Below are 13677 nucleotides of genomic sequence, written 5' to 3' on the forward strand. Positions count from 1 at the left end.
AAATGCCTACTGCAGCTTTACTTATTAAATCTGTTTAGTGTGAGTAATATTTCCTCCCTCAAACTTTTTCTAATGAAGAGAATGTTTTCTGCCTTGAGGATCACATGCCAAATTCGGGTCTACAAACAGAAAAAAGCTTCAGATTAGTAACTTGGAATGCATAATCTCCCAATACATCCCATGGTGGCTGAGAGAATATGAAAAAGGTAAGACCACGTGACCAGAATCTTAAACATCTATGAAATTGAAATAAAAAGTCATTCTATGAGTATAAATTTAAGTCACTGCTGAGCTACTCACTGCAGATTTCCTTTGTCTTCAGTTTCCATCCCATGTAAATTTCTCCAAGTTTGCCTGTCAGAAGCTTACTCTACACAAGTAAACAATGCACAGGGGCTATCTGCAAACTGAGACTGCTGCCCTGGTATTTGGAAGAAGTACAGGCGTTTCATCACTGCCTTCTTTGTGGTATTCTTTGTAAAATATAGAGAAGTCTCTCTTTATACAATGCCTTTTTAGGCAGTACTTAAAGAAGACATAGATTAATTATTATGAGCTACATACGAAGGGTATCAAAAGGAATCAAAAGCAGAGGCAATTTAAAAGCAACAAAAAGAGTTATATCATTTTATAGTTAAATCTTATTTTTTGTCAAAAACAATACTATCCAATAGTATCCAACAATACTTCATTGTCTATAAACTGATTAAAGATTGCTATGAGGATTAAATACAAAACCATATGTGATCCTCAAAAAATTAAGAACTACCATGTGACGCAGCTATTCCATTTCTGGGTGTCTGTCCAAAGAACATGAAAACACTAACTTGAAAAGATATAGGCTCCCCTATGTTCACGGCAGCGTTATTTGTAATAGCTGAGACATGGAAATGACCTACATCTCCGTCACTGGGTGAATGGGAAAGCTGCAGTACACACGCACAATGGGATACTACCCAACCATAAAAAAGAATGAAATTTTGCCATTGTAACTACATGGATGGGCTTAAGCGAAATAAGTCAGACAGAGAAAGACAAACACTGTAGGATTTCACTCGTATGTGGAATCTAAAAAACAGCAACAACAAAATGAACAAACAAAACAAAACCCACAGATACAGAGAACACGTTAGTGGTTACCAGAGGGGAATGGGGTCAATTGTATGGTGAAGGATGGTAACGAGACTTTTGGTGGTGATCACTTTGCAGTATATACAGATGTCAAATTATAATGTTGCACACCTGGAACTTATATAATGCTATATACCAATGTTTTATTTTAACTCAATAAAAAATAAATATGTGTGAAAAAGCTTTGTAAAGAAAGTGTTATATTTTAAGAGGCTGGCCAACTAGCTTACTTTGTATCTTTCTCTCAGCACAATTTTGTAAAATTTAATTTTACAAATTAAAATTTTAATCCCAAATGCCTAGCACAGTGCCTGGTGTAAAGTAAGAACTCCATATTTTAACTGAAAATAATAATGAATGAATGAATGAATGAGGGAAGGGAGGAGTTAGGGACAGGCCTCCTTTCTACTGGTACAGGCCTGTGGACTACAGTCATTAAAAAACGTATCTGTAGTTGCTGGGGGAAGACATACTGACTGGAAAAGAGCATGAGAAACGTTTTGGGGTCCAGAAAGTATTTCATATATTTATTGAGGTGGTGGTTACAATCGTCATCAAATTTAAAATCTGTACATTTTATTGCAGGTCGAATATCCTTTATAATGCAACGCTTTCAAAATGTGTTACTTGGAAACAAAATGTATTACTAGGTTGCAGCCAATAAACAACCTGCAAAGGAACCATCACACGCATTTCTGTAATCTTACAAATGCTCAATATACACCTCTCTTGTTTCAAGGCACGTGCCATTCCTGCAGCCCACTGCATTCGGGCCCTTTATAATGTATCCTGTTCACATGTTCACAGTTGAAGTGGAATTCCCTCAAGGCTGCAAGTTAGAAATGGTACAAACATGGACCTTCTTGACACATCCTCACAAGTCACATGCTGGGGTATCTGGGAGATCTGGAGGCCACTATGCCAGAAGCAGGTCAACCTTTTGAATGTGTCCAATCCATAGCAGGAAGTGTGCACATTAGGAACCTCTGGACTGCATAATGGAAGTGAAGCAGAGCCTCATCCTGATGGAAATGGCGATGCTGGAGACTTTCTGCAGCTGTAGGAAAAACCATTCCGTACCTATGTCTAAAAAAGATACCTTTGAAGGGATCTTTCGCAAAAATGAACAGATGAAGACCCCGTGTGCTTCATATGGCATAAAAACATTTATGTTTAGTGAAATCCTTTCAAACTCAACCATAAAATGTTAGTTTTCAGTGCCCATATGTGGAGGTGATAATGATTCATTTTCCACGTATGTGAAACTTAGGCTCATCACTGTCGGTTATCTCCACTTCCCTGTGACCCTGAAATTTACAGCAAAACTTTTATCATTTTGCTTCAACTGCCCCCAGGAGGGCCTGAGACAGGTTAAAGCAATAAGGCTTTATTCTCCATTTACGGAGATCGCACCAGCTGGTAGAATGAGGAATGCCTTCCTTCATTTCAATATCCTCAGACTTCTTTAAAGAGGTGCACAAATTCGTCTCACTGCTTCTTCTGCAGTTGTGGCTACTCTCTGTGCGACAACTCCTGTACCAATGGCAATGCTCCGACAACCCGTTAGGTGTTCACTATCAGGTACACCGAATGACCTTTGCGCTGCAGTAGCACAAGCAAGTTTAGCAAACTCTGACAAACAAAACTAAATGTTGTCAGGGTAACTCCACAAGCTGATGCGTATTACATATTTATTAAATAACTAATAAAAATTTGAAAGTGTCCAATTCTTTTTATTGCTCTGTACATTGTTTAAATATACATAAAATAAAAAATTAAGCACACGAATAGAAAGGATAGACATCAACTTCCACTTAGTGCTTGCTTCTGCGAGGGAAGGCCAGGAATCAGCTGAGAATAAGGATGGGATTTAACTGTATCTGTAACGTATCTTTTAAAAGAAAGAACACAGATAAATGCGGCAAAACGTTCATGTGATCTGAGTACATAGGTAAATGTTATTTTCTGCACTTTTCCATACGTTGGATGTAGTTAGTAGTTTTTTAAATGAGTAATAAAATAAAATATATTAGCTTCTGTGGGGAAAAGGCCACACTTTCAGCCCACAGGCAATGAACTTACATTCCAGTCACCATTCAACCACAGTCTCCCATATATTTTATCACAACCAGCTGGGAGGAGACAGGACAAGGAAAAGCTGTGGGGAAACAGTAGGACCTCACCCAACCTCGACTCCATCCTGAAAACCTCTAGTCTGGCCAGGGGCACCAGGCAGAAAGAGGGGAGGGGATGGAGGCCTGGAGGAGACGTGCAGAAGAGGGAAGAGGCAGGTATCAGGAAGCACTGGTATCTGCAACACCAAGATGTGAATATTTCTTTAAAAAAAGGAGAGGAAAATTAGAAGTTTAGCAGCTGAGAAGGAAGAGAATCAGTAAATCCAGGACAGTAGTTTAGATATAAATGCCATCATGAAAAACATATGGCAGTCAGGACCCAATAAGTATATATCTTTTTTTCTACTTTTAAATGCTCATATTAGTGAATGATGCCATTTTAAGCTCTAAAGATAAAAAGCAGCAGATATCATGGCCCCGAAACAACTTACAATCCTGCTACGGAGACAAATAACAAAACATACACAACGACAATAATAGCTAACATTTATTAAGCACATTCTTTGGGCCAGGCAGCCTGCAAAGCACTTTATGTATTAACTCATTTAATCTTCACAACAATCTTGTGATGTATGGACTATGATTATTCCTTCTCTTTTCCAGATGAAGAAAATGGATACAGAGCTTAAATCGCCCGAGGTCATTCAACAGTCACAATTTGAAGACAAGCCCAGGTCAGCTGGCTCCAAGGCCATCATTTTTCTTCTGTAACAAGTCATTTCCAAGTTGTGTTCCCAAGATTCCAGGGAGACTCAAGGGCTGCCAGGGGAAACTAAAGAGCTGGAAGGGGTATGACTCATCTTACTTGACAGATATCTATAATATGCTGATGGCCACATACTCTTTGAATGCCAGAATTCTTTTTTTGCCTGGGCTTGCCTGCTTGCCTGGGGTTCTTTCTCCTGTGACTTAGAGATGAATCTTAACTGTAACCTACAACCCAGGACAGCTTTCTTTTGATGAGACATTTTCTTCCCCACCTGCCCAGGCATGTTCCATTAACCTTCCACTCCCAGGTCTGCCATAAAATAACAGGTAGTTATAAAAGTCATTTTTTAAATGGCCACCACTATGTGTAAGTAATATTATCAATGCCTCCACAGTATGGAAGATTGATATGGCTTATATAATCCAAAATAGTGGATAACCCTCCAGATAGTCTGTCATGAAAATTAATTTCAGGAACATACTTATACTTTAAAATTCATTATTCATAACTCTGAAGTGGAGTATTCTAGAATGATCTACAATATTTTAAGCCAAGTATAGTCATACTGAAATGACCTAAGCTGAAGAGCTAAAAAACTTCCTAAATTTTCTCCCTTGCTTAATTTTATGAACTCTCCCACATGATGTTATTTTGGAGTGAACCATAGAACAGGTATGTGATAACCATGTCTGAAGGCAAAGTACCCTTCTTAATGTAATATTAAAATTAATATTTTTTATTCCTTTCTTTTGCCCATATACTCACCATACAGAACTGTTTGTGAGGAGGGCTACAATGGTGCAATCATTTTAATTAATGAGAAACATCTGACCGAGTTGTAACCTGAAATATGAAGTGACCTTCAGTCTGACAGGAAATCTCTTTATGTCACCAGCAAAGTACAATTGTCTATCACTATCTTGTAGCATTAAGAGCACTCAGTTCCCATCCTTCTAAGCCAGATATACAAGGCTCCTAAGGCACTATTTATAAAATACAGATTCCTGGGCCAGCAAGCAACCCAAGGAATCAAGATTTCTGTAAGACCAAGAAATCTGCAATTTTTGACAAGCTCATCCAGGTACTGATTTGAAAATCAATGGAATATATAGCCATTAAATTTGTCTTTACTACTAAAAGGAGAAACGGATTAAAACGAAAACAAAAGACCTCTTCTCTATTTTGCTAGTAATTGAAATTGCACATATGTAGAGTGTTTCTTAGCAGGTATCTGAAAAAATTTAGGGAATAATATCGATCATAACATCATCCTCAAAAGCAATACCTCAAAGTAAATGTTCACTTTCTGGATCAAGCTTTAGGATAGTGAAGGAGTTCTTAATCAAAGGTTAATGATAAACTACTAGTCTTCACTCAGTTTAACAGTCCACACAGTTTATTCAGCAAAATAACAGAAAAGAACTTCCATCACGAGAAACATAAGGCAGATACAGGGTAGATCTCTGGGGTACATTCTTTATACAAACTAACAAATAACTCAGGTTTCACATGTGGCAGGCATGAGTTCTTGCATAAAAACAGCCATTCATTCCTCACTTCTTCCTTCCTAAAAGAGCCTTCATTTTATTAGGAGAGACAATGTGCCCTACCCAGGCACTGCTGGCCCCATTTCCCTTTGCCTGGCTTCCCAGGCTCCTATGTGAACCAGTACCTTCTAATGAGATGTAAGAGGAAATCAGTGAGGGACTTTTAGCAAAGATTTCCTTTTCAAATAAGACAGTCTTGGAAAGAGAAAGCTTTTTGCTCCTACTTCCAGCCTTTGGGACTGAAATGTCTGGAGCAGCAACAAGCCACATTGTAATCACTGAGGACACTATGAGGACAAAAGCCAATGAGATAAGGATCCCAGAGGGGAAAAGCAGAAAGAACCTGGGACCCTGAGAACGTTGTTGAGGTGCTACACAAGCATGGGATTATCTAGCATCTTAAGTGGAATTTTAAACTTGTTTGGTGGCCTCTGAGATGCTTCCACAGTTCTAAGTTTCTAACCCAAGCTCTGGTTCCACGATTCTCATGAACAAGTGAAGGCCAGAATGTAGCTAACGCCCACCAAGACCTTCTTGGTTTTAAGAAAGATGCTTCCCTTTGACTGCTCATAATATATATGTAGTCAAGCTTGATAGCTCCTATTGTAGCCTATCTCCTACAGGCATTTTTCCATTTCCTGGGTAGGACATTTTAAGTTCAGTCACCACAAAGACAGGACGGTCTTTGTTTATGTAGAGCCAAGTAAGTATAGACAGTGGCATTTCTCCATGTTTTTGTGTAACCTAGGCAGGTGTTGCCTGACAGAATGTGACTTCTCTGACGGTGACCAGCTATTGATAATGTCAAAGCCACACTGAGGCCAAATAGAGCCAATGATGAATAAATTACATATAAAATCAATGACTAATGTATAAGAGGTGGAACTTAGAACAATGTAGTTTCTTATCAAAATGTCTAGTTGTTTTACCAAAATAATCTAGAATCCAGCTACCATGAAGATGCTTTTCCACAGAAGTTATCACTAGAAATATCATGGTATGCACAGTATGGGGCATCTCCTCCAGGACTACCTTGTCTTATATGTCAATAATTAGGCTCTGGAGCTTTTTAGGAGGGGTAAGCTAATTCCAAAACATAGGGATCATGAAATACTCTGGTTCTAGATGAACAGTCTGGCTGGAATACTGATTAAATTCATGCTGAACAGAATAGTTGTAGACCATGGCAACAGACCCAACAATTTAAGCAGTTCCCCCAAAGTAGTGACAGTCTGGATCAGATTTAAAAGGAGACATTTTTCCATCTTCCTTGGGTTACTAGTACAAAACCCTCTAGAGCCTCCATGATTTTGACTGTTTATGAAGTTATTTGCTGTGGCCAAGTTTTTTGTTTAAGGTTGTGTCGGTTCTGGTCAAGATTAACTGCAATGCAGGGTTAAAACCAGCTATTCTAGAGTCATGTATCCTCTTTCTAACCAGCGGAGGGCCCAGAAGAAACGGATGGCAAGCTTTTTCAAAGGTCCACCTGGTAAGATTTTGGGGAGCCCACTCAAGTGGGAAAGACCAAGGAAGAACAAGGCTTCTATTAGCAGGATTATCAGGGTAACACTCCGGGCAATAATCAGCTCTGTTAATACGGTCTAAGAATACTTGGTAACATTCATTTTCAATAAGTTCAGTTTGGTACAACCAATGGCCTAGTTCTAAACTAGGAAACCACTGTTGTCCACAGTCAGGGCAATGTGAATTATCTGAGAACATCTGGGCCTACAGAGACAACACAGAAAGCAATGTAACAGTAACAGGCAACAAAGACAGAGAGAGACACCCAAATAACCTGTCCTGTCACAGGTTTGGTTTAGCAATTTCTCAGTCCAACAGATACTACTTGGAGAGTTAAATTTGGCTTGCACTTATGTGCAATTCTTCAAGATTTCGTTGTCTATTTTTCACTCAATTACAACTCAGTCTCTCAAATCAGCTACTGATCCAGTCTATAATGTTATCAGTCACTTGCTAGGAGCACAGATCTCAGAATAGCTCCTTCAAATCCCAGCTTCTCAAGAAAAGCTAGGGCTCGGGTCTAAATTATTTTTTCTTGTGTGTTAATCAGCTGATGATCTCATGCAGAGGCACTTGGCTTACTCTGCTTTGCTGGTTAGCTATCGTGTCTGCTTGGTCAAAGAGAGGAGCTGATAGGTCCAATGGGTCTTTGTGGGCGCTGGCACTCTTGCCGCTGTGATACACGTACCCAAGTCTTATGGTCTTGGCACTTTACAGCAACGTAGGGGGGTGAGGAAAACCTGTGAGAGTCCTCTTGAGCGTGGATCCAATGAAGTCTTTCTTGGTAGGAGTAGCTGATGCTGAGTTGGTTGGAGGGTCTGGGAATGCTTCACATACCTGTAAATGATAACACTTCAGACGACTCATAATGGGTTTTCAGTTGCTCACAATATTATTAGAAACATGCATTTGGAAATCATGAGTCAGTCAAGGTGTACGGGAATTGTCTCATGGGTTTTCCCATGACAATTTCATCTGGGTTCAAACCAATTTATCTGTTGGGAGTTATTCTTATGCTAATTTGGGCACTAGGAAGGGTTTTGGCTCATTTAAGATTTGTACTAGCATAACTTTTGTTAGGACTACATGTCCCTTTTCTACTCCTTTTACACTTTGGGAATGTCTGTTATAATCATGTTTAACCTTGTGGAACTGAGATTTCTTATATATCTCTTTTGTGAACTGGGTGCCTTACATGGTATTTCCATAAGGTGAGAGAACATTAACAAGGGTGGCAGTCCTTCTACAGCAGACTTCAATCCATTTAGGAAAGAGCTTACAAAACTCTTCAGTAATGTTCTTACAGTGAACAACAAGAAGATGGATGAAATCCTTTGAGGGCTGAGAAAGAAACCTAGAAGGGCATGTCTCATTGCCCACATCTGTCTTTACAGGTTTGCGCATATTACAAATTTAAGGAGACAAATGAGGCACAGTCCTGAGCAATGGTCTGAGCTACTTTTAGAGAACATATAGTAACTCAGTTGGAATCTGCAGATGCTAGCATCATCTTTGTAATGCTTCCTAGCATGAATGTAATGAGTAAACGAGGTGGGGTAGCAGGATATATGCAACAACCAGAGAGCCACCTAGGAAGTGCCACAGATCATCAGAGTACAATGCATACCTTGACTTTCTCCGGTGTCATTTTTGTGAATTTTGAGGCTGGCTGCTGTGAGAGCACTAAGGGGTACAGGAAAGGCATGAACGTTAAAACTGCATAAAGCTTTGGCCTGTAAAGCAGAGGGAGTTACAGCCATGGTTGTGGTAGCCAAAGCATTTTCCTTACAGACTATCACCAATAGCTGTGATTCTTAGATTTTAAAATGGCAAGTTTAATGGGGCCAGTATTTTGATAGAAGCCCCAGATGAGGTGCAAAAAGTGTCAGTGTAGACATATTGATGTATTTTTTGAGGCCAGGTAACAATATGCAGTGAGAGCCACCAATTCAATTGCCTGGGCAGAGCGAACAGATGGTATAGGGTTCCTGACTCAATGACTGTGGTGACAACACAAGGCAGAATAGATTTCCCTGCAGGTCTACTGACAAGAGCCACCAAAGTCAAAGTTTCAGTTGTTGTACTGAGAAATCTTGGGTGTGTAGTACATGCAACATGTACTTGATGATGAACCCACATGATCATGGGGTTTAGCTTAGAAATCAGCAGTAAAGTTATATGACCAAGTCTGACATAGAAAAGAGAGAATTTTGGATTTTTAGAGTGAAAAGGGGAAATGCAATTAATACCATAGGATACTATTTCACATCTTCCAGACTAGCAATAATTAACAAGTTTGACAAGAGGGGCTCTATAGATTCTATACAAAACCACCCCTCCCCCAGGACATCTCCATTGGCAGAGTCGAGAGGAAGCCCTAAAGCTCCAAATGCTCAGAATAAATCCACCCTTACCCCAAACTTCATTTCTCCAACTTCAACAGTCAAGCAAGCACTAGAGCTCCAAGTACTCCTGAATCAAGAGAACACTAGTGTTCTGTATGCTGCAGACAAGACCGCCCCTCCCCTCGTCCTTTAAACCACTCTGGGCAGGAGTCAACGTGGGCCCCAAAGCACTACGTGATCAGAATAAGATCACCTATTACCAGCCTCCTCACTCATTCCTCAGCCTTACCACTACTGGACGAGTGAAGAGGGCCTCCGACAATGCTCCTGGCAATATTCTCAAACTCTGACAATGGGAGCATAAATTAGTGCAACTACTTTCGGAATTAATTTGGCATTCTTTAGTAAAGCCGACAATGTGCGTTCCCTGTTATTCAGTAATCCCAGTCTTAGCTTTCATACCCTAGAGAAATTTGCACATGTGCATTTAAAAACACGAATAAAAATATTTATTGATGGTAGTATTGTGTATAGTAGCAAAACAATAGCCAAAATGTCCATGAACAGTAGAATGGATAAACTGAAGTACTGCCATACAATGGAATACTATACATAGATGAAACTCAAGCATATAATATGGAGCTAAAAAATAAAAAGCAAGTAGCAGAACACACACACACACACACACACAGTTTCTATTTACATGAAGTTTCAATATATTGTTTAGGAATAAATATGCAATAAAGTTAAAAAGAAAGACAAGCACAAGGATAATTATTACCTCTAATGGGAGAGGAAGAGGAAGCAATCATAAATTTTTTTTCTTCCACTGAATCATAAATCCTAATAGTTTACATAATCTCTATTCAATCTTTTATCATAAAAAAAAAAAACACAAGAGTAGAGTGGAAACAGCAATGGGCTAGGAAAAGAGAATAATAGGCACAACCAAACTTCCACATTATGGACAAGAAGAGCAGCAGCAGTTACTCTGCTCAGAGGAAAAGAGTGACTGATGTACTGAGGAAAAGAGGAGCCCTATAGGATCTGGATCTTTCTTTTTCTCATAAAATTGTAAGCAACTATCTTCACAGAAATAAGGTAAAGCAGGCCTACCCTAAAAGAAAGTTTACCTTGGCATACTCCATAAAGACATGCATCTGTTTGCAGGGAGGATATTATCTCATAGGGTGTCTGTGCAAATTAGAAAAAGGTAGCCCTCAATCCAGGAAAAAGTCCAGAGAACCTCACTTGGCCAGGTATTCAACAGTAATCCTGTCTGTGAGATAATAATACTTAGTAACAATAGCTAGCACTTATTGAGTACCACTTTCTGTTCTAAGCACTTTACATGTATTAACTCATCTAATTCTTATAATAATTCATTTGAAGAAATAGAGAACTTGAGCAACTTGCCCAAGGTCACACAGGTCGTACAGTAATTAGTTGGTATTTGAATCCAGGCAGACTGGTTCCAGAGCCTGTACTCTTAGCCACTATGAAATATCACCTTTCTGAAGCAGTGACAGTTGAACTTAGAAAGCCTTCATAAATTATGTGCAAATTTAAAAAGATACTCTTCAATTGTGTATATATATTGATCAAGGTGGACATGGGGGGAAATTACCTCTAACTTTCCTCTTCCACACAAAAAGGTCGAGGATAGGTTTCAGAGTCCTGAACTCCCTGAAATTACTTTTAAACGTTTTTAAGTACACATATGCCTTTTTTCAGGAAAGAGAGTACTACATACTTTTAGACTTCCAAAGGAATCTGAAATGATTCAGAACCATTAGGTATTGCTTCCTTCCTCAACTCTATTAGCTTAAGTCAAAAGCAGTTGATCTGAGGTAAACATATGATTACTATCAGGCCCGTAGAAGTGCTGAAAACACCTACAGAACCACCATTACTCTACTGATTATGTAACATAATTGTTTGAATTATTAAGGAAACCACCATGTACTAGGCCCAGTGTCAAGTTCTATGTATATAGGGAGAAAAATCTTACTGGACTTCTAGATGAGCAAGGAATCCAGACTGGAAACAATTTTAGATAAAGGCTAAGGACTTTTAGATGGATATAAAAAGATCGCCTATAGAGATCCTATGAAATTCAAGAAGGCCCACAGAAGAAGCTGCAATGCCTTTATTTTCAAACAAACCTAACCAACAACAGTGGGCAAAAACCAAAGTTTAAAGAGCTCCCCTACTGCACAAATACTCCCCAAAAGAAAAACACAAATCAGGTTTTGTTGTGAGAACTAATGTAAATTTAAGATTCTTCCTGAAACTTTATTAGAGGATTAGAAAATAGCAATTTAAAGCCAAAATTGAAAATGCAGTTTTACTTAATCCAAAAATTTACATAACTAACAATGGTGGCTTAATATGTATTAAATAATTACCGCCCGGTCGGGCGTGGCTCAACAGTTGAGCATCGACCTAGCATCCAGGCGATCGGGGTCCGATTCCCGGTCAGGGCACATGCCTGGGCTACAGGCTAGGCAGCTGATCAATGACTCTCTCATCATTGATGTTTCTCTCTCTCGCTCCCCCTCCTTTTCTCTCTCTGAAATCAATATATATATATTTTTAAAAATTACCTCCCCTAAATATTCTGATTACATTTCATTCTTTGCTATTTCCTGAGTGGACGTTAGGAAGCACACTCAAATCTGCCCTTCACAAATACTATGCCCTTGTTCTTTTTGGATGTAGGATAATATAAGTTCCAGAATGACTCAGGATTGGATGACTTCTCCAGGCAAATATATCCTTTAGACTTTGGTCTCAGCTGACTCCTCCTATGCCATATAAAATCAAAAGATATGCACATAGAAAAAATTTAAATGCTTTAAGCCATCTTGAATTCCCATTTTAAATATTTTCTTCCATAGGAAGGCTAATCAATAATTAAAACTATTTTTTTGTACAAGACAGTTTCTCTAAGTTTCAAAAACTCTAAAGTGAAATCTTTGGAGCTTCATATTTTGTAACTAGTTTGGAATTTAGATGATGGGAAATTAAGGAGAATGGAAAAAAAGGAATCAATCACTCTTCTTTTTAAATTCACATAATTTGTTAAAAATATATTATGAAAAGAAATGTTCCTGCAAAAAGTCTTCAGCCTAAGTTTTGTGAAGCACTAACTTTTAATTTGGCAAAGTCTTGAAGTCTCCAAGAGAAGGCACCCGGATGACAATCTTCAGCACTACTTCGTACACACACCGTCCCCTTATGAAGAACAGATAAGCCAAAGGAAAAACATGATCCTAAGACAACAGCTGCAGAATATTCTCCCCTCACCCATGAACTGACAAAACAGGTGTCTGTATGCATGGCTAGCATACCATAAAGGGAAATACTGGCTGAGAAATGTACTGCTACTCTGCAATCCACCTTGCCCTAATGGACTAAAAGTCCAGGGTTCAAATTCTGTCTATAGTTTCACTTTTAAAACACTGGCAGCTAAACCTTTTGTTAATATGCAGCTTTCAACAGTGAGACCTAGTTCCAAGCTTAGGTGTATCTATACTTGTACCAGCTATTTGTGTCTGTGTTTAAAACTAGTTTCTAAGTCTTGCCCACTTCTTCTCACCATATCCACTGGCATAATATGCCAGTATTATTACTTTCACAATTTTCCAGATACTATATATATTTTCTGAGTACAGAAAGTCTTCCTTTCCTTCTTACCCTCCTTACTCCCTCCCAACTCCCTTGACTTGTATCTCAGGTTTAGGTTGACCAGTAGAGGCAAAAAGCAATGCACAAAGGATCTAAGATTTTTTACAGTGGGAAGCATAACTGATGCCCAGTTTTAGCTCAACTCTCATCATCACCTTTAATATCTACATCATGCCAACACATTTTTTTAAATTTATTTTTTTAATCCTCACCCTAAGATATTTTTTCCATTGTTCTTCAGAGTGTGGAAGGGGGTGGGGTGGGGGGGAAAGAGAAACATCAATGTGAGAGAGACACATGGATTGGTTTCCTCCCGCATGTGCCCTGACCACGGTTGCGGATCGAGCCTACAACCAAGGTACGTGCCCTTGGCCAGAATCAAACCCAGGACCCTTCAGTCTGTGGGCCGGTGATCTAACCACTGAGCAAACCGGCTAGGGCCCAGCACATTTTTATTAAACTTTTTATTTTGAACTACAGTCATGTGCCCCATATGTGGTCAATGACGGGCCACACACAGGACCACATCTAATAGAGCTGAAAAATTCCTATCCCGTAGTAACACTGTACGGACGCCGTAGCCCAGTACATTAGTC

The 13677-nt window shown here is 39.2% G+C and overlaps 2 protein-coding genes across 3 annotated transcripts in view; both read right to left on the reverse strand.

Annotated features, from left to right (window-relative positions):
• LOC308549086 (torsin-1A-interacting protein 2-like) overlaps nucleotides 1–13677 on the reverse strand; it is a 28551-nt gene that overhangs the window by 10284 nt on the left and 4590 nt on the right. The window contains exon 2 of one of the 2 annotated variants that reach the window (XM_081121384.1): nucleotides 7735–7883. The exons of the other annotated variant lie outside the window; for it this stretch is intronic. The gene's annotated coding sequence lies outside the window, so the exon portion shown is untranslated. The remainder of the gene's footprint in view (nucleotides 1–7734; nucleotides 7884–13677) is intronic. 2 annotated transcript variants of the gene reach the window in all.
• LOC308549087 (torsin-1A-interacting protein 2) lies at nucleotides 6753–7334 on the reverse strand. Its single transcript, XM_081121387.1, has one exon. The coding sequence runs from the start codon at nucleotides 7242–7244 to the stop codon at nucleotides 6849–6851; it is 396 nt and encodes a 131-aa protein (XP_080977513.1). The 5' UTR covers nucleotides 7245–7334; the 3' UTR covers nucleotides 6753–6848.

Source organism: Miniopterus schreibersii, assembly GCF_964146895.1.
Source record: "Miniopterus schreibersii genome assembly, chromosome: 19".
Taxonomy (NCBI): domain Eukaryota; kingdom Metazoa; phylum Chordata; class Mammalia; order Chiroptera; family Miniopteridae; genus Miniopterus; species Miniopterus schreibersii.